Genomic DNA, 22,566 nt, shown 5'->3' on the forward strand with positions numbered 1-22,566 from the left:
CCTGCTCTACGGGAAGCCTGCTTCTCCCTCTCCCACTCCCCCTGCTTGTGTTCCCTCTCTCGCTGTGTCTCTCCCTGTCAAATAAATACATAAAATCTTTAAAAAAAAAAAAAAGAAAGAAACACAGACAGTGGCACCAAATAATTATGTCTTTTTCACTCCTGTTTGAAATGGATGCTTCCATTTGCATGACCATGGATTATGGAGTGGTAACATATTTCAGTTTCAACAACTACTATTTCTGAAAAACACAAAGAAAAAGCAACGATGACATTAAAAGTTGACTCACCACTGTCCTCTGTTTATTGGGCAGGAAGACTCTAACGATAGGTTTTTGTGGTGACTTGGGATTGCTCCGTGATACATCTGTGGGATTTTGAAAAACTGAAAGAGATGAAGGTAGCACTGAAAGGCTGGAAGAGGAAGAAGATGTAACGGTGTCCGTTGATGCAGAGCTAGAAACAGAAAAATCAGTTCCATTCCCCAGGGATTCCAATAACTGTTGTTCTCGCTGTTGGAGGGCATCTAGCTTGCTGGTGTATTCTTCATAGGCCTATAAAATAAAGCAGACTTATGTTGAAGCTGGATTTTTTCCTGGCAGTAACAAAAGGAAATAAGAAATTTAAGTCTGGTTATAATGTCTTTATAATCTAGCTAATAGGGTTTTAAGTTAGAAGTTACAAAATAAATGCTAAAAGTAACTGTAAATTAATACTTATACTTTTAAATTGATAAATCTTTTGTGATAAGATACTACATTGCATTGAGAAACTGACAAAAACATAAATGTCTAGAATAGCCATGAATGTTAATTTAAAAATACAGTATTTAGAATGTTCTGGTCATATTGCAATTTACCTTCCAAACCACATATCTAACATAAAATAAAATACTATATACTACATCAAGGGTAAGTACAATCTCTATTAAAAATTTATTTTTTTCCAGAAAACTTGTAGGCATATAAAGTATCATACCTTTCTCCCATCCAAAGAACAGAAAGAGAGGTTGAAAAGGAGATGAGGTCTTAAAAGAGATTTGTCAAAAAATAAGACTCAGGTATAGTGTCAGATCTCACCATTACTTAAAAGATGTATAACTGCCAGCTTCTTTCTGAAATAGCTATTAGTTAAAATACTTTATTCTCCTCACTATGGGTCTCTGATGATCCCATCAAATACTGTTTAGAGAATAAAATTTTATCTGAAAAGGTGGTTTACAACCTGCAGTCAAGAAATTCTGGGGCCATTATCCATCATGGTTTCTTTCTACAAGTTTCATTTGACTAAAGCTATAAAGTCAAATGACCACATAAGGTATCACATATTCTAAAAGTAACAACAATTTTAAAAACAGGGGCGCCTGGGTGGCTCAGTTGTTAAGCGTCTGCCTTCGGCTCAGGTCATGATCCCAGGGTCCTGGGATCGAGCCCTGCATCGGGCTCCCTGCTTGGCAGGAAGCCTGCTTCTCCCTCTTCCACTCCCCCTTCTTGTGTTCCCTCTCTCGCTGTCTCTCTCTCTTCCATGACATAAATACATAAAATCTTAAAAAAAAAAAAAAAAAGAATTTTGCAAACAGAGTAATACTGAAAGTAAAGAGATGGAATGAATTGGAATATATATGTCTATGGTTCTTTAAGGCAGTGGTAATCACTCTCCCCCACACCATAGGACACAATTTCTGTCCATCACCATACATAGATGCAGTAGCTACAAACATTTATAAAAGGCTACAAGGGAGAATCATAGATTTTAAAATGGCATTTCCTATCTCTCAAAGAGTTTATTACTGGGCTACAGAGAAGTAGGTGGATGTATTTTCATTTGTTTAAATGCTGTACATGAGAAATAAACAAAGAATATTTCTGATACAAGGTGAGAATGAGAAGGGAAAGGGCCTTAAAATGTTAGCATTTAGATAGATGGAGTTAAGTGGGGAGAAGAGAGTACTGTGTACAGGAGAAATTCTGCCATAAAATAAAGAGGTGTCAGGCTCCATACTCAGCGCGTAGTCTGCTGGTTCCTCTCCCTCTGCTCCTCTCCCCCCACCTTCTGCCTTCAAACAAATAAAATCTTAAAAATAAAAAAGAGGTAGGGAATTTCAAGGCATAGAGGGAAAACTACAGACGAGTATAGCTGAATGCTATTTAATATCTGGGACATAGCAAGGGATCAATATATGCTTGCGGTATTTAAATGCAAAACAGCAATACAGGGAAGCAAATAATAAGACTGGAAAAGTGGGTGAGGGACCAGCTTGTAGAGGGTGTATATACCATGCTATGAAGCCTGAACTTCATTCCACAAGCAAGGGAGAATTATCAAAGGTAGATGGGAATGAAGGAGAAATTTTATTTCAATAAAGACCACTGCAGGGCGCCTGGGTGGGTGGCTCAGTTGGTTAAGCAACTGCCTTCGGCTCAGGTCATGATCCTGGAGTCCCGGGATGGAGTCCCGCATCGGGCTCCCTGCTCGGTGGGGAGTCTGCTTCTCTCCCACTCCCCGTTTGTGTTCCCTCTCTCGCTGTGTCTTTCTCTGTCAAATAAATAAATAAAATCTTTATAAAAAAAAAAAAGACCACTGCACTTGCTATGCTAGACCTTAAAATGTAATTTTGAAGAAAAAAGGAGGAATAATACTAAACTGAGCCACTGAGGTTAAGGGCCTAAAGTATCAAAATGCCCTCTCCTTTAGCCTACTGGAACTAGATTCCAGAAATGTTTCACAGCATTTTGGGGCATTATAACCAAATCAATTCAAATTTTTCTAAGCTGTATTTTGATTTAGTTTTCAGTTCCAAGATCTAATTACTTAAGGGCATCTCTTTCAATATGATCCACTTTTTAAGCCTAATTTAAAATCAATCAATTAAGGAGCACCTGGGTAGCTCAGTCAGTTAAGTGTCCACTCTGGATTTCTGCTCAGGTCAAGGATTTCCACTCAGGATTCTCCTTCCCTCTCCCTTTGCCCCCTCCCCCCACACTCATGCTCTCTCCCTCTCAAAAAAAAACCAAAAAAACCCCCAAAAGTCAACTAATATATAGTGAACATATATGTGCCTCGCACTGTTTGGACCTCAAACTACAAAAATAAAGATGGACACAATTCCTACCCTGGGAAGAACATATACATGCAGTCTAAGAGAAAAAATTACCTCCTGCATAGATCAAATCGTATTTACTATCATCTGGACAAGTACATTTACTACACAAAATTAGCCTTAGGAAAAGTAATGCATGTAAAAAATAAACTCTCAAAATGTTATTTATCAAAATGTTAGTCTTAATTTTTGAAAGGATACTTACTGTTCCCTCTATTGTGGATTACAAACTATTTCACTGCATTTAAAATCAACAGCTCTTCCTTTCCTTAAGTACAAAGCAGTTACTTATTCCACCTCCCTCCATCCTCCAGCTGAAATCTATCAAGGCACTTGTACCAGGCTTGGCTCATTTCTTCCCATTATTCTTGCTGCATTCAGTGTGGATTACTCTTTTAACACTCCTGTCTTGAAGTTCTCTAAATCTCTTATCTCTAAAGGTATCTTCACTCTACCTTTCAGAGCCACTAGTTTCAAATGATGACAAGATCTCAAATTGTAACTTCCCTTGTCCCTGAGCACACCTTCTTAGGTTTCCATCTCACTACATTAACCCGTTCATGAGCAACATTAATCCCTTCAAGTTTCTTAGATTTGGGCCTTCACTGTCTTAATTCCCCTACTTTGTGGCTCACCATTTCTTTTTTTTTTTTTTAAGATTTTATTTATTTATTTGAGAGAGAGAATGAGAGAGAGAGCATGAGAGGGGTGAGGGTCAGAGGGAGAAGCAGACTCCCTGCTGAGCAGGGAGCCCGATGCGGGACTCGATCCCCGGACTCCAGGATCATGACCCGAGCTGAGGGCAGTCGCTTAACCAACTGAGCCACCCAGGCGCCCGTGGCTCACCATTTCAGTAATGCCACTAGTAACATCTCTGATTCTCTGGCTAATTCTTATTCCTTTATCAACTTGTTCGTCAAATACAAATATTGAGTAAATCCTACCATTTAATTATTCCATTCTTTCTCTCAGGTTACTACACACTGCTGAAGAAGGTAGTAGTAAGACAAAGCCAATTAGTTCCATCATCAATTCATGGAAGTAAGTCCTTCACACTACTACCTGAAAAATTTTACTTATTTTTAATATCATCATATTACGTTTTTCACAATACTTACTCCAACCTTTTCCATACTTCTTTGGTTCCTCACCTTCATCCCTGAATGTTTAATTCACTCAGAAAAAAGCATTAACTTCAAATTTACACTAAAGATCAAAGCCATCAAATAAAAGCTTCCTCTTCTTCTCTTTGTCTAAGCAATTCTCCACACCTTTCCCCACCCCTCTTCTGTTCTCAATTTAGTGTTGGCACTGAGTGTTTAGGGCCTCAGGCCCTGGTACACTGTAATCCCCATTTTCTCTTGTATCTTCCAACCTTTTCCTCTGTTTCCTTACCCAGCAAATGTGAACACGTCTTCCCACATAAATGCACATCTCAGCCACCACCACTGCGATCAACAAAATTCTTGTGGTTCTTCAAGATGTTGCAGATCTAGATACTTTTTCAGGATGCAGCTTTCCCAAAACCCTGTTCTTTCTCATCAAAATCCTACTTATTTTTCAAGGCGCCTGGGTGGCTCAGTCAGTTAAGTGTCAAGACTCCTGGTTTCAGCTCAGGTCATGATCTCATGGCTCTTGGGATTGAGCTCCATGTCAGGCTCCGTGCTCAGAGGAGAGCCTACTTGCTGATTCTCTCCCTCTGCCCCTCCCCCGACTCTCACTCTCTTGCAAGCTCTCTCTCAAATAAACAGTAAATCTTAAAAAAAAAAAAATCCTACTTATTTTTCAAAGTCCAATTCAAAACTCTGCTTGATAAAACCCAAGGGGTATTCTTTGTCTTCACCTCCTTTAGAGTATTATCACTTTCTTCTTTTTATGACTATTTCTTATTTATGAAAAAATTTTGTGAGGATTAAATGAGATAATACAAATAAGTTATTACAGAGACTACCATATAGCAAAAGCCCAATAAATAATCTTATTAGTAATAAGTAGTACTAGTAATTGTTATGTTTATTACTGTTATCACTATATTACTTAGCTGAGTTTTTAAGATGACTCTACTAAATTATAAGCTAGTTGAAGGCAGAGATCATGTCAGATGTTTTTGAATTAAATAAAAGAGTACAGGGGCATCTAGGTGGCTCAGAGGGTTAAGCGTCAGACTCCTGATTTCGGCTCAGGTCATGATCTCAGGGTTGTGAGACTGAGTCCTGTGTTGGGCTCCATGCTCAGTGTGGAGACTACTTAAGATTCTCTCTCCCTCTCTATCCCTCATGCCCAAACCTGCTCCTGCTCTCTCTCTAAAATAATAATAATTATTATTATAATAAATAATAATAAATAAATAAAAGAATACAAGAATACTTAATATCATTAAGATAACAATATTCCCCCAAACTGATCTATAGATTCACTGCAATCTTTATCAAAATCCCAGTGGCTTTTCTGCAGAAATGGGCAAGCTGATCTTAAAATTCTTATGTAAGTGCAAGGTACTCAGAACACCCAAAATAATCTTGAAAAAGAACAAAGTCGGAGGATTTAATTTCTTCATTTCAAAAGTCACAATAAAGCTACAGTAATCAAGACATGTATATTGGGATAAGGATACATGCATAGAACAACACAGTAGAAATGAGAGTCCAGAAACAAAGCCTTACATTTATGGCTAACTGATTTTCGACAACGGTGCTGGTACCACTGAATATCTACATGCAGAAGAATAAAGTCGGACTACCACCTAACATTATATTCAAAAATTAACTCAAAATGGATCAACCATACACCTAAAATTAACAGCTAAAACTACCAAGCTCTTAGAAGAAAACACAGGAGTAAATCATCATGACGCCAGATCAGGCAATAATTTGATATGATACACTAAAAGCACAACCACCAAAGAAAAAATAGACAAACTACACTTCTCAAAATTAAAACTTTTGTACTTCAAGAGATACTACCAAAAGAATGAAAAATAAATCCCACAGAATAGAAGAAAATATTTACAAATCATATCTGATAAAGTTCTATTATCCAGAATATACAAAGAACTCTCACAACTCAACAATAACCCAGTTTAAAAAATGGGCAAAAAATATGAATTGATATTTTTCCCAAGAAGATACAGAAATAGCTAACAAGCACATGAAAAAGATGCTTAAAGGGATGGCTGGGTGGCTCAGTTGGTTAAGCGTCTGCCTTTGGCTCAGGTCATGATCCCAGGGTCCTGGGATCAAGTCCCACATCAGGCTCCCTGCTCAGGAGGAAGTCTGCTTCTCCCGCTACCTGCTGCTCCCCCTGCTTGCGCTGTCTCTCTTGCTCTCATTCTCTCGCTCTCTCTCTCTGGCAAATAAAATCTTAAAAAAAAAAAAAAAAAGATGCTTAACATCTTTAGTTATCAGGGAACTGCAAACCAAAACCACAATGGGACACCGATTCACAACTACTAGCATGACTATTCAAAAAACAAACAATTTAAAAAAATGAAACAGAAAATAAGTGTTGGTACTGATGTGGAGAAAGTTAAACACTCATACACTTCTGGTGGGAATGTAAAATGAAGCAGCCACCTTGGAATAGTCTGGTAGTTCCTCAAAGAGTTAAAACATCGAGTTACCACAGGACACAGCAATTCCATCCCTAGGCATATAGCCAAGACAACTGAAAACATATGTTACACAAAAACTTATATATGAATGTTCATAATACCTTTATTCATGACAGCCAAAAAGAAACCCAAATGTCCAAAACTGATAAATGGATAAACAAAATCTGTATATCCATATGATGGAATAAAAAGGAATGAATGCTACACTGAATGCTACATGCTACAGCATGGATGAATTTTGAAAACATTATGCTAAGTGAAAGCAGCCTATCACAAAATGCCACATCACGTATGATCCCATTACATGAATTATCCAAAAAGGCAAATCTATAGAAATACAAAGCAGATCAGTGGTTGCCAGGGGCTGAAGGGAATGACTGCTAATGGGTAAAGGGTTTCTTTTTCTAGTATTTTGGAATTAGTGATGGAATTGATGATGATTGACAACTCTGTGCATATACTAAAAAACCACTGAGTGGTACACTTTAAAATAAAAAAGTGAATCTTGGGGCGCCTGAGTGGCTCAGTTGGTTAAGTGACTGCTTTTGGCTCAGGTCATGATCCCAGGGTCCTGGGATAGAGTCCCACATTGGGCTCCCGGCTCAGCGGGGAGCCTGCTTCTCCCTCTGACCCTCTTCCCTCTCATGCTGTTTCTCTCTCTCTCTCTTTCAAATAAATAAAAATAAATAAATAAAAAAATAAAAAAGTGAATCTTACAGTATGTGAATCATTTCTCAATTAAGAATGGAAGGAAAACTACGGATCTACTTTAAACAAATGGGAAAAAGCAGTGAAATAAAATTATTCTTTTAAAGATTTTATTTGAGAGAGAGCGAGCGAGCACAGGCAGAGGGAGAAGGAGACTCTGCTGAGCAGGGCGCTGGACCTGGGACTCAATCCCAGGGCCCCGGGATCATGACCAGAGCAGAAGATGCTTACCCAACTGAGCCACCTAGGCACCCTGAATTTTTTTTTATCATTAGTTCATTAAATTTATTCTTACTAAACTTCATCTTACAAGACACAATGAAATCTTGCAGACTACCCAAAAATGGTATTTAATGAACTGCTCTGCATTCCACAGGAAGCACCTTGCTTCCAGTATTTTAATTTGTTTTAACAAAATTTCTCTGCATTATCCTGGATTCTACACAGACTAAAGATCAAAAAGGCAGCATCATAATAATGATATAGCAGTTAAGAGCAGAATCTGAATTCAGAATGTCTAGATTCAAAGTTTGACTATACCATTTACTAATTGTGTAGCCTTAACCATGTTATTAAACTTCTCTGTGCCTGAGTTTCTTCATCTTTATAAAATGAAAATGAGAATAGGAAGTATAATTCATAGGGTAGGTTGAGGATTAAATGATCTACTATATGCCTGGAACAGTGTCTGGTACATAGCAAGTGTCTGGTACATAGCAACTCAATAAATGTTAGGAGCTCCTACAGTTATCATCCATCTGTCTGCAGGGAACCCTAGCACATATGTAAATTCTGTGGTAGCTAGGACTCAGTGTGTAACACTAGATAAGTAGGGTAATTCCAGAAACACCATTCCTTCACTTCAGGAATCCAATATATATCAGGTCCAAAAAGAAGAATCTACTACTAGAAGAGCATCTAGCATTATATCTTATACACAGAAGGCATTCAAATAATTTGTTGGATGAGTGAAGAGAGAAAAATTGGGAGAAAAAGAAAAAATTCTGGGAAATAACTTATCTTTTCTTCCTCTGGATGATGATTTAAAAAGGGGATCAAAGATTAAAAAGACAAATTTGAAATTCTTTAGAGTACTACAGCTCATTTCACTATAGTTATCATCAAGGGAATCAACAGAATTTTTATTATTCATGTCAATAAGAGAAAATCTAAAACAACTTAAAAGTTTTAAAATAAATTAGTACAAGGAAAAAAGAAAAGAGGATTTCTGATGGTGATATAACCGAATTCACTCTGTTCTGCTACAAGGAAGAGATGCAGGGATAGGTAAAGATGTTTCCCGTGGAAACATCAAACATATAGGAAACATTATTTCCTGTGTTGAAATGGTATGGATTGAAATAACCAGCCTAACTCCTACTTGTCAGTCTCAAACCAATCTGAAGCCAAATTGTGAACAATGGAAAAACTTCACTTTTTAGCCTCTTATTTCAAGAAATGTAAACACAGTCCTGGTGTAGGGATGTATGTGATCCCATCCCACTCGATGAGATGTAAAGGAAAAGACTTGTAGGGGATTTGGAGGGAATAATTTCTTCCTTGAAAGAGCTCAGTACACAAGAGAGCCTCTGTGATCCTGGCGTCCTGTTTTGAGGTGTCCTATGAGACCACACAGATCTGTTGCAGTCATGACCGAAAAGCCAAAAGGACTGTAGAGATCCACCCCAGCATCTGGTAACTTTGAGCTGTAGAACCAATGTTAAAATAATTTACCTCCATGCTTCTTGTTATAGGAGGGGAAAATAAAACTCCTATTTGTTTGGGCAACTTGTGATTGTTTTTTGTTTTTCTATAGCTAAAAGCATTTGTAATTTTTATAGATCTCCTAGATTTATTCTCTAATTTTTCCTCATCTTTCCTCTAATATTTTCCATCTATGTTTTTATTCTGCTTTCTAGAGATTTCCTTAACTTTATAACATTTATTTATATGCACAGAGCCATACATATACACATACATTTACATTTTCTGCTTAACTTTTATACTATTTTAATTATTTTAATACCAAGAGCTCTTTCTTGTGCTCCATTAAGACTTTTGTTTTAGAACAGCCATGAAACAAGAACAGACTATCTTATCTCTGATGTTAATTATAGTTATTTTCAGGTTTTCATCTTCGCTGCACTGTTTCTGAGTTTCTTTTGGCCATTTTTGCTATTATCTTTCCTGTTATAAGCTTTCTTCCAATATCTGCTTATTCTTAGCTATCCATTTATATTTAAGACTTAAGAGCTTTTAAGATGTCAATACTACCCAAGCAATCTATGAATTCAATGTAATCCCTATCAAAATCCCAACGTGTTTCAGAAACAGAAAAATCTACCCTGAAGTTCTTATGAAATCTCAAAGGATACTGAATAGCCAAAACAATCCTGAAAAGGAGAACAAAGCTGAAGGTCTCACAATTCCTGATTTCAAAACTTACTACAAAGCTACAGTAATCAAATAGGTATAGTATAAAATGGCATAATGTTGGACATAAATACCGGTGGAAAAGAAAAAAGAGCCCAGAAATTAATTCTCACATACATGGTCAAATGATTTTTGACAAGGGCACATGTCAAACTTTCTATACAAAGACAGTCTTCTCTACTGTCCTTCTATAGAAAGGACAGTCTTCTCAACAAATGGGGCTGGGAAAACTGGATATACACATGCAGAAGATTGAAGCTGAACTCTTACCTTATACCATACAGAAAAATTAACTCAAAATGGATCAAAGACCTCAACAAAAGGGCTAAAGCTGTAATTATGTATCTTAGAAGACAACAGAAAAAAAGCTTCATGACACTGGATCTGGTAATGATTTCTTGGATATGACACCAAAGGCACAGTCAATAAGAGGAAAAATAGGTAAGTTAGACGTTATCAAAATAAAAAAAAAGACTTCTGCACAAAACATAATAAACAGAGTGAAAAGGGAACCTGTGGATTAGAAGAAAATATTTGCAAATCGTGTATCTAATTAGGACTGATACTCAGAATATATAAATAACTCCTACAACTCAACAACAAAATAAACGACCCAATTAAAAAATGGGTGAGACTTAAATAGACATTTCTCCACAGAAGAAACACGAATGGCCAATAAGCACATGAAAAGATGCTCAACATCATTAGTCATCAGGGAAATACAAATCAAAACCACAAGATACCACTTCACACTCATTAGGATGGCCATTACACACACACACACACACAGACGGAAAGAGAAAGTGTTGGCAAGGATGTGGAGTAATGGGAGCTCCTGTGTATTGCTAACAGGAATGAAAAAGGCAGCTGCTGTGGAAAACAGTACGGCAATTCTTTAAAAAATTAAACACAGAATTACCACATGATTCAGTAATTCCACTTCTGGGTATATAGTCAAAAGGAGTAAAATCAGCATTACTCATGATAACAAAAAAGTAAAAACGACCAATCACTGATGGTATCCATTGATAGATGAACGGATAAACAATATGTACAATATTATTTAGCCTTAATTAGCAAAGAAACTTTAACCCATGCTACAACACAGATAGACCTTGAAGACATTATGCTAAATGAAATACGCTAGTCACAAAAGGACAAATACTGTATAGTACCATTTATTTGAGTAGTCAAGTTCATAAAGAAACCAGAATGGTGGGTCTCAGTGGATAACTAAGAGACTAGATTTTTCATTGAAGGGCCTTCACGTATCAGTACCCAAAGGTCTTTTCCCTGGGCCTCGCCAACCTTCCCCAGGGAAAAATATTGTCATTGCCAGGCAGGCTCCTCTTCATAGTATATCAAGTGGTGTAAGTTCCATGTTTATTGTCTCTAATTCAAAAATTTATGGAGCACTCAATATGTGTCAAGAATGATGCTATTTCATAATTATAAACTTAATGAAACCTTCAATTACTTCATGTGTGATAGTACTCCCATTTTACCAATGAGGTGAGGTAATAGGAAGGTTAGGTAACCTATCTGCAGAAACTAAGACACAGCTAAGATTCAAACACAGGGCCTGTGTGACTCCAAGGTTCACCTTAACCACGATATTACAGGGCTTTCTACAGAGAAATTGTGTAGTGTTTGTCCTTGAGAATGTGGATCTACATGCTAAAGATATAATCTATGAGGTATGGTCTCCTGTATATTATCCTAGTTAGATGTAATTTGAACATTAAAAAGCCTGAAGAGTGTGAGTGTGGAGGAGGCAGCAAATCCCTGCTATACTCAAACACGGTTATTGATGTAAATGTATTACAACTAAGCATGGGGGAAAGTCTCCCAAGACATAGAAGTGGCTGGCAGAAAAACTGTTGCTTAAGTTGTCTAGTTCTAATTAACAAAGAATTACTATTTTCTTTTCTCTCTCTCTTTTTTTTTAAGATTTTATTTATTTATTTGGCAGAAAGAGACATAGCGAGCAAGGGAACACAAGCAGGGGGAGTGGGAGAGGGAGAAACAGGCTTCCCACTGAGCAGGGAGCCCGATGCGGGGCTCTATCCCAGGACCCTTGGGATCATGACCTGAGCCGAAGGCAGACGCCTAATGACTGAGCCACCCAGGTGCCCCTCTTTTTTTTTTTTTTAAGGTTTTATTTATTTATTTGATAGAGAGAGACATAGTGAGAGAGGGAACACAAGCAGGGGGAGTGGGAAAGGGAGAAGCAGGCTTCCCGCTGAGCAGGGAACCCGATGCAGGGCTTGATCCCAGGACACTGGGATCATGACCTGAGCCGAAGGCAGACACTTAACAACTGAGCCACCCAGGCACCCCAAGAATTACTATTTTCACCAGAACTCTGCCTCCTTATGACTCCTGTTCTTGTCCTCCTCAGACATAAAAGTAAATCAGCATGGAATATTAGAAAGTACACTAATCAGTCTTCAGAGGTATGAATTCTAGTCCTAGTACTGATATCTGGCAGTGTGCTCTGGGGTAAGCCATGTGAAGAAGACAACAGTTTATTAGGGTTCTTTCCAAACTTCCAAATTTATTTTAGAAATGCAAACTTAACTTGTAAGATTTAACGTGCCCTTTAAAAGCAATTAGATTATTAAATTGGAAATTTAGTTTAGGAGTCTATCAATCCATGCCTAAAAATCTCTGGCATTTGAAGGCAAATGGTAACCTGATCATTTGTAATTTAGGGTTATATTCCTGTATGACTAGTGATTACAGCTGGAGCCAGCTTTTACAGAGACAGGCAGTATGAGTGGTGGTGAGCAGTGTGGGCTGTGAAGCCCGACTACCTGGATTCCCTGACAGCATGCCCGTCATGGAACCCAAGTGACTTACAGAAGGAAACTGATGCCAAGAAAGCTTATCTGTGATTATAATAGTAACTACTACCTCACAGGATTAAGAACAATGACTACTCTATAAATTTACAGTGATGCTCAAAGCTTGATACAAAAGCCTAAAGGCACTATTAAACAGTAAAGCTAAGCAATTTTGAGCTATTTAAATATTATATATTTTACCTATTAAGAAAGCAAAAACCAATTTGGGGGGATTTGTTCTGGAAAAAAGATATTTTACCAGGAAAAAAGATATTTTATAAAATTCGCCCCATTTCCTAATACGGTAACTAGTTTCCCAACCTCTACAACCGAATGCTTTCTCTATTTTTTTATTTTTATTATTATTATTATTATTTTTAAAGATTTTATTTATTTGACAGAGAGAGACACAGCGAGAGAGGGAACACAAGCAGGGGGAGTGGGAGAGGGAGAAACAGGCTTCCCGCGGAGCAGGGAGCCTGATGTGGGGCTCGATCCCAGGACCCTGGGATCATGACCTGAGCTGGAGGCAGACGCTTAACGACTGAGCCACCCAGGCGCCCTTTATTATTATTTTTTAAAAAGATTTATTTATTTATTGACAGAGAGAGACACAGTGAGAGAGGGAATACAAGCAGAGGGGGTGGAAGAGGGAGAAGCAGGCCTCCCACCAAGCAGGGAGCCCGATGCAGGGGCTTGATCCCAGGACGCTGGGATCATGACCTGAGCCAAAGGCAGACGCTTAACGACTGAGCCACCCAGCCCCCCCCCCCCACCCTTTTAAATAAGTTTTCCACCAAGGTATATTTTTAAGTTTATACATGACTTCTCCTTTAGTTTTGACATTTTTCCAAATTACAAAATACTGCATATTACTGTAACAAGTGAAACAAGATTAAGAAGTATAAGAAAGACAAAGGTAATTCACCTTCCCCTTTCTCATCTCATCTCCTAAGAGAAACAATATTACCAGTACAAATGCTTGTGATAAGTTCATGCTTTTATTTTCAAAATTACAACAGATATGATACTCAGTAGCTTACCTCCAGATATATTGATGGTGGATTATGCTCCCCACCAAATTTGTCCAATAGGGCTTCTATATGTTCCTGTGTCAACTTAATCATTTGTTTGATATTCCACACCTGAAAAATATTTTAAAAGAATATAAATAAAATGAATTAGAATATTTTTATTAAAATATTGCAGCAACTGCCAGCATTCCTTGAAATTTAGGGCTTAGAGACCTGTTTAATATAGCAATTTTTCCCATTTATTAAACATCTTTTTTAAGATTTTTTTTTAATTTATTTATTTGAGAGAGAGAGTGAGAGAGAGAGAGAGCACAAGAGGGGGGAGCGGGAGAGGGAGAAGCAGACTCCCTGCCAAGCAGGGAGCCCGATGCGGGACTCGATCCAGGGACTCCAGGATCATGACCTGAGCCGAAGGCAGTAGCTTAACCAACTGAGCCACCCAGGCGCCCCCATTTATTAAACATCTTAAAACTCTTTTCTACACTAGTCATACAATAAACTCTCAACTGTAAAAGACTCAAGTAATAGATAAATATTCAGAATAAATAATGAAAATCTCTTTTTCACCTTCCCCACATTCCTGGACCCCTTGCCAAAAATGTTAAGTGTTATTTACAGTTTGTTATGCATCCTTCCACATCTCCTTTTAATTCAAGTAAATATCATAATACATACACATACAAAATATACAAAAACATGTAAGTATTATATATAAAATATATTTTTAACACTTGCTTTGTCATTCACTGAACAGCATGCCTCAAAATTCTTTCCATGTCAAGATATACATATTTTACTTCTTTAAAATGGTTAAGTACAGATACATTCATTTCGTAGTATTTTGACACTGCTTCTCTTAATGGTCTTCAAACTTCAACAGCAACCTAACAGTGGGTGGACATGGATGATTTTAGGAGAAACAATTTCCAGATCTTCGATGTCTATATGTACTCTTTCTAACTGAATGGTTTGAGAACTAGTTCTTTTTTCCTCTCCCTTTAAAATCACCACATTGTAATTCTCCACTCTCTTCAAGAAAGGCAAAATTCTTATCCATCTCAGACCCTACTAAGGTGCACTATTCTGAGATGTGCAAACTCCAAAGTACCTAACAAAGAAGTGGTAAAAATCCCTTGAGAGAAAGCAAGGTGTGTGTGTTGGGGGGGGGAAGCGGAAAGCAATTAAAATCAGGCCTTTATCAAAGAAACAAATTCTTGGCAGGGTTCTAAGCCTCATCCATTTAGCCATCCAGCCAGCCTAGAATTAGAAGTCAAGTGGTCTATAGTACAGGCACATATTACATGTTTAAGATACGTAAGTCAGTTTTTTCCCCCTGATTAAGACCGAGTCCAATTTATCTGGTTAGAGAACGTGCTTTGCAAATTACACTATATGCTAGATACTCTATGAGTTGCATGATCTAAACCAAAGATGAACAGCATAAATACAATACACACTAGAAATTATGGCCTTTTAAACTACTGCTGTAATTTAAAAATGTGAGATAATTAAAAAATGTACAAGAGGGAATAGATAGATGAACAAGGGGGTTTCAGGACCATCAGTTCACTTAATAAATTCCCTTATTAGAGGGCATGTAGATTATTCCATTTTTCTCAACTTCAAACAATGCTTCAATGAATAGTTCTGAGCTGCCTTTCTGGGCAAAGGTACAAGTTTCCCTTTTAGATATCAAGGCACAGGATTCCTGAATTGAAAATTATGTGCATTAAAAAATTTAATAAATGTGTCAAATGGCCTTCCAAAAGGAAAAAGTACTAAGTCATACTCCCATTAAGAGGGTATCCCATCAACACTGGGTATTATCAAACTTTGAAACTTTTGCCAATTTGAAGGGGAAAAGGTGATCTTTTGTTGTTTCAATTTCTATTTCCCAGAAAACGGAACATTTTTCATGTTCATTGGACATTTACATTTTTTTGAAAAATTCCCTATCCACATTTTTTATTCTATTTTTTTCTTGTTGATGTATAGATACCCTTTGTTCTAGATATTTTATATACTAATCCTTATCCTCCTCCAAATGTTGCAGTCTTTTCTTGTTTTTCATTTTATGTCTCATTTGTCATACAAAGTCTTGCTACTCAAGGTGTGGTCTATAGACCAGCAACAGCATAATCTCCTGGAAGGATGTTAGAGTAGCAGAATCTCAGGCCCCATCTCAGACCTACCGAGCTTTAACAAAATGATTTATATTAAACTTTGAGAAGCAATGACAAAAGTTTCCTTTTCTTTCTATGGTCAGATATTGCAACATTTTCCTTTATGACTCCATGGATAATTTCTCATAACCCTCCAAAAGCATTGGATGTCTTCTTTTCTCTAGCTATACTAACTCCCCAGGTGATCTTATCCAAACTTATGGCTTTATATGCCAAATATGGACTGATGAAGCCCAAATTTTTAAATCCAGCTCTGTCCTCTCAACTCCAGACTCTTTTTGTTCAAATGCCTACTGAACATCTCTACTAAGAAAACAAATAGACATCTCGTTCAAAGACTAACATATGATCTACTCCACAACCCTCCCAAAATTTATTTTTCCCACAGTCCCAGAGAAAATGATAACCTCCTTCTATGATGAGTTCATTGACCACCCAGGCAGAACAGCTTTATAATAAGAATTTTGATATCCTAAAATTGATTATGTTTTTCATATCTACTAGCTGCTTTGAGATCAGAAAGATGTTCTATTCTTCTTTTGTCTCTTCATCACTTAAATCTTGAGTCGTAGTCATAAACAGGTATTCAATCAGTGCTGAAGTTAAGATTCAAGCTGTCTTTAGAATAGGGTAAGAGAGAAAAAAACTGATCCTAGTTCAGTGATTCTTTCCAGTCCAGCAAATTGAAGACTTTATAACCCACAGCAACTCCCCCTTTTTTAAAGCTCCATAGTAAAATCATGTGCAGTAAGGGTAAAGAACCACTCCCCCAAGGGATGGGAGAGAGAAAGGAAAAAAAAATTGGATTAGCAAAGGAAAATGAGTATGAGGAAAATGAGGGAATGGAGCTGATTAAAACTGATTAAAAATTTTTTGCTGGGCAGTAGAAAATGATTGGTTTGGTAATGTAGGGCAGGGCCAGACCACGAATGTCCAGAAATAAGATTTCTTATCTCCCCAAACAAAAGTAATTTTATACCCAAAAAATGAAGAAAAATCACCACAAGCCCTCTTTGAAATTAAAGATGAGTCTGGGGCAAAAAATTCTTTCAGATTTCCCCAGAAGAGTAAGAGAAAGAACTTTGATGATACTTATAAAATAGAAATATATTAAAAAACAGGATAAAGGGGGCGCCTGGGTGGCTCAGTTGGTTGAGCGACTGCCTTTGGCTCAGGTCATGATCCTGGAGTCCTGGGATCGAGTCCCGCATCGGGCTCCCTGCTCAGCAGGGAGTCTGCTTCTCCCTCTGACCCTCCTCCCTCTCATGCTCTCTCTATCTCATTCTCTCTCTCTCATATAAATAAATAAAATCTTAAAAAAAAAAAAAAAACAGGATAAAGGGGCGCCTAGGTGGCTCAGTCGGTTAAGCATCTGACTCTTGATTTTGGCTCAAGTCATGATCTCAGGGTCCTGAGATAGAGCCGTACAACCGGCTCTGTGCTCAGTGTGGCAGGGGGGTGGGGTGGGCGGGTCCTACTTGGGATTCTTTTTCTCCCTCTGCCCCCGACCCCTTGCTGTGCATGCGTGTGAGCGCCCATGTGCTGTCTCCAAAAATAGTTTTGTTGCTTTTTTTAAAAGTAGAATAGGATATTGTAAAACTAAAAGGAGATAGTTTTGGCCTTAACATGTCTTCTTAGAAAAGATGAAGAAAATCTTTTTCAACAATCCTAAAAGGGAAATGAAAGAATTAAAAACAAAAGCAAAAAAATTCAAGAAGGGTACTAGATTTCCTGTCCTGTTTCGATCTCTTCAGTGGACCAAAGCAATTAAAACCAGGTAATTTTAGTAAACAAGTGATCATTTCTAGTGACTTTACAAATGGCAAAGTTCTCTCCCCCTAAAAATATTTTTTTAAGAGCCTACCTCAGAAGATGCCTATGTTAAAATATAAATTCAGACAAACTACTAGGGAAGGAACTACGGGAAACAATGGTACAAAAAACTACAGCTACCGGCTTCCTTCCTCCCAATAAAAAGGCATCAAGTCCAGATTATTATATGATTGGTTTCAATCAAACCTTTAAAGAAAATATAATAACAATTATTAGATGACAGCATATAAAAAAGAAAAATCTTCCAAATTCATTTTATGAAACTAGCAAAATCTAGATGTCCAAACTTGACATAGATAATACAAAAAGAAAAAGAAAACCACAATAATCCAACCTGTGAGGATAGAAAAAAAATTTTTTTTTTTAAAGAGAGGGAGAGAGTGAGGGAGAGGCAGAGGGAGAGAGAGGGGCAGAGGGAGGCTGGGGCAGAGGGAGAGGAGGAGAGAGAATCTTAAGCAGGCTCCACACTCAGCATGGAGCCTGACGGTGGGGCTCGATCTCACAACCCTGAGATCATGACCTGAGCTGAAATCAAGAGTCGGACATTTCACCACATCAAAAACTAATGATGTATTATATGGTGACTAACATAACATAATAAAATTTAAAAAATTAAAAAAAAAAAAAAAGAGTCAGACCGTAACCGACTGAGCCACCCAGGCACTCTGTATAGAAAAACTGTTTTCCCTCTCCCTCTCCCTTCCCCCAACTCTCCCTCTTGCTCTTTCTTTCAAATTAATGCTAGTCATTCATCAGGAATCCAGTAAAGTCATACCTTAACAGGTCGAAGGAGAAAATTACAGATTATAGATGCCAAAAAAAAATGACTATTACCAAAGATAAAAAATTTTAAATAAATAATTCAAAAAGAGAGACATGGTCCTAAAGTTTCAGAAGAACTGCTACAAGAATTATGGTACTGTAAGCAAGAAGCCTAGACCATCACTCAGTGAAAAAGATTCTAAATAATTCCTCTAAAATAAAAAAAAACAAATACACCAGCAGCTTGGGAAAGAAATCAAAACTAATAAATCACAGACCAAAATACAAAAGGGAGTTTCTATTGAGATAATTCTAGAATATCTCCAAGCTTAAAGACAGCACATATAAAAAGAAAGCATGAGGAAATGATAAAGACTGAAATTTTAATCATATAGTTATTAAAATAAAATTTCAGCTGAAGTAAAAAGATTAGAGCTGAAGAAAGAATTAAAGAACTAGAAGAGGATTCAGAGAAAATTAGCCAAAAGGCAGAGAAAAATGAATGGAAATAGGAAAGACAAAGAATGGAATTAGTAAATCCAGAAGCTAAACAGACAATGGGAGAGATATTTGAAGAAAGGATGGCTGTAATTTTCCAAAACAATTGAAAATAAAATTACTCAAGAGTAGCACAATGAGCCCTGTGTCCTGGCCATGGCAGATAAAACTAAATCCACAACCATACAGGTTGAAGTCAAAGTGCATAAAAGTTCTTAAAGTCAACCAGAGAGAGGGGCACCTGGGTGGCTCAGTCGTTAGACATCTGCCTTCAGCTCAGGTCATGGTCCCAGGGTCTTGGGATCGAGCCCCGCATTGGGCTCCTTGCTCAGCAGGAAGCCTGCTTCTCCTTCTCCCACTCCCCCTGCTTGTGTTCCCTCTCTCTCTGTGTCTCTCTCTGTGAAATGGATAAATAAAATCTTAAAAAAAAAAAAAAAGTCAACCAGAGAGAAAAGAAAAATAAATTAGATAGCATATTTCTTTTTTTAAAAATTTTATTATGTTATGTTAGTCACCATACAGTACATCATTAGTTTTTTTTTTTTAAAGGTTTTATTTATTTATTCATGAGAGTCAGAGAGAGAGAGAGAGAGAGAGAGGCAGAGGCAGAGGGAGAAGCAGGCTCCCCGCTGAGCAGGGAACCTGATGCGGGACTCGATCCCAGGACCCTGGGATCATGACCTGAGCCGAAGGCAGACGCTTAACCATCTGAGCCACCCAGGCGCCCCAGTACATCATTAGTTTTTGATGTAGAGATCCACGATTCATTGTTTTCATATAACACCCAGTGCTCCATGCAGGACGTGCCCTCCTTAATACCTATCACCAGGCTAACCCATCCCCTTACCCCTCCCTCCCCTCTAAAACCCTCGTTTGTTTCTCAGAGTCCATAGTCTCTCATGGTTCGTCTCCCCCTCCGATTTCCCCCCCTTCATTTTTCCCTTCCTTCTCCTAATGTCCTCCATGCTATTCCTTATGTTTCACAAATAAGTGAAACCATATGATAATTGACTTTCTCTGCTTGACTTATTTCACTTAGCATAATCTCCTCCCGTCCCATCCATGTTGATGTAAAAGTTGGGTATTCATCCTGTCTGATGGTTGAGTAATACTCCATTGTATATATGGACCACATCTTCTTTATCCATTCATTTGCTGAAGGGCATCTCAGCTCTTTCCACAGTTTGGCTACTGCAGACATTGCTGCTATGAACATTGGGGTGCATATGGCCCTTCTTTTCACTACATCTGTGTCTTTGGGGTAAATACCCAGGAGTGCAACCACTGGGTCATAGGGTAGCCTCTATTTTTTTAATTTTTTGAGGCAGCTCCCTACTGTTTTCCAAAGTGGCTGTACCAACTTGCATTCCCACCAACAGTGTAAGAGGGTTCCCCTTTCTCCACAACCTCTCCAACATTTGTTGTTTCTTGCCTTGTCAATTTTTCCATTCTAACTGGTGTAAGGTGGTATCTCAATGTGGTTTTGATTTGAATTTCCTTGATGGCTAATGATGATGAACATTTTTTCATGTGTCTGTTAGCCATTTGTATGTCTTCTTTGGAGAAGTGTCTGTTCATGTCTTCTGCCCATTTTTTGACTTGATTATTTGTTTTATTTATTTGACAGAGAGAGACACAGTGAGAGAGAGAACACAAGCAGGGGGAGTGGGAGAGGGAGAAGCAGGCTTCCCGCTGAGAGCCCAATATGGGGCTCGATCCCAGGACCCTAGGATCATGACCTGAACCGAAGGCAGACGCTTAACAACTGAGCCACCGAGGCGTATTTCTTAATAGTAAAAGAAGCCAGAGGATAGTGAAATGACTTCAAGATACAAATGAAAACAGCTGACAATCTAGAAAAGGGAAACTGAACCCAGAATAATGTAGAAGAATGGTATGGGCATGTTAGACTGATCAACAGCCCCCAAAATATCTACATTCTAAACCCCAGAACCTATGTTACCTTATATATGACAAAAAGAATTTTGCAGATGTAATTAAGTTTCTTTCTTTCTTCTTTTTTTTTGCAATTAAGTATCTTGAGTTAGGGTAGATTATCTTGGATGGGCCATAAATGTTACTACAAGCATCCTTATAAAATGGAATTGGAGGGAGATTTTGTTACAGAGGATAAGGTAACATGAAGATAAACCAGAGAGATCTGAAGATGCTACACTGCTGGCCCTGAAGTTGAAAGAAGGGACCATGAATCAAGGAATCCAAGGAATGCAGTTCTAGAAGCTGGAAAAGGCAGGGATATGTGCTCCGGAGGGAGAACAGTCTTCTGACACCTTGATTTTGGCCCAGTGAAACCCACTTTGGACCTCAGACCTTCAGAATTATTAAGAGAATACAGCTGTGGTATTATAAAATACCAGGTTTGTGGTCATTTGATACAGCAACCACAGGAAACTAATATAAATGGGGAACCTTAATAAACACAAGAGTAAATCTAAATAAGCATAAGCTATATAAAACAACAAAAACAATGATAACAACTATTAGGGGAAAACGGCCAGCACTAAAGCATTCTAAGACCCACCTATTATTCAAGAAGAGGGATCCTGGAACATCTTCATGTGCCAGACAGATGTCAAAACAACACAGGAGTCAGCTTAAAGGAACTCCTACTGGCCAAATTTGGAAGATTATCAGCAAAAAGAGTAAAAACTATAACTACAACAGATTGCATACATAAAATAAAAACTCACTAGTCCATAAAAGTAAGAAGTGTGTTTTGGGCGATGTTTGCCACCACTGTAGGTGACTATTATATCTTTAGAAAACTAAACATTACTGGAAAAGAATTATGTATTTATCTTGCCTTTTTGGGGGAAAAATTCTACTATTCCCATTTGATGTGGGAAGCTCTCTTTATAAAAAAAAAAAAAATGCCAGCTAATATAAAATCACTGATTCAGGAAAGGATCATGGGAGGCTAAAGCCATTAGATGAAAAGCTAATAAAGAACAGGAATACTCATATAGTGTCAAAGCATTTCTGCAGATTAAAGACAAAGGGAAACACACACCTTTACAAGGAGATGTGGCTTTGAATCATTAATAGAGGGACAATCCGACAAGTGCCTCTTAATGTGATGCAACATAAATGACACATTATCTATCACCCATGAAGTATACCTGCAAAACATTTATATAGAATCAAATCAAACTTTTATACTTAACTTCTAATTTAGAAGAAATATCCAGGATAAAAAAATATGCTAAAGACACCACAATGAAATAATCCGGAAAAGAGAAAATATGGGACATTCATTAAGACATTTACCTTTCTCTTTGAAAGTCAAAGCCATGACAACCAGAGAAATCCAAAATGTGGGACACTGCAGGACAAGTATAACAAATCATGTCATGGGAAACAAAATGGCGGGTGGCCAGTTGAAGACTCTAAGATAACAACTACTAAAAGACAACAACTAATTCAATGCATGCACAAAAAGGAGATCTTAGTTCAGCGATGGAGGATAGTCATAAAAGACATTCTTAGGATAACTATGTAAATTTAAACATGGACTTCATGCAATTATGGAATTGTTAATC

At 37.7% G+C, this 22,566-nt stretch overlaps 1 protein-coding gene across 4 annotated transcripts in view; it reads right to left on the reverse strand.

Annotated features, from left to right (window-relative positions):
* BRAF (B-Raf proto-oncogene, serine/threonine kinase) overlaps window positions 1-22,566 on the reverse strand; it is a 179,315-nt gene that overhangs the window by 75,838 nt on the left and 80,911 nt on the right. For all 4 annotated transcript variants that reach the window (XM_035021238.1, XM_035021239.1, XM_035021237.1 and 1 more), the window contains exons 2-3: window positions 13,740-13,841; window positions 290-553 (exon numbers count right to left, since the gene is read on the reverse strand). In XM_035021238.1, coding sequence (XP_034877129.1) covers window positions 290-553; window positions 13,740-13,841 — 366 coding nt within the window. The remainder of the gene's footprint in view (window positions 1-289; window positions 554-13,739; window positions 13,842-22,566) is intronic.

The sequence above is a fragment of the Mirounga leonina genome, unplaced genomic scaffold (genome assembly GCF_011800145.1).
Source record: "Mirounga leonina isolate KUSES-001 unplaced genomic scaffold, KU_Mleo_1.0 Mir_174, whole genome shotgun sequence".
Lineage (NCBI taxonomy): Eukaryota > Metazoa > Chordata > Mammalia > Carnivora > Phocidae > Mirounga > Mirounga leonina.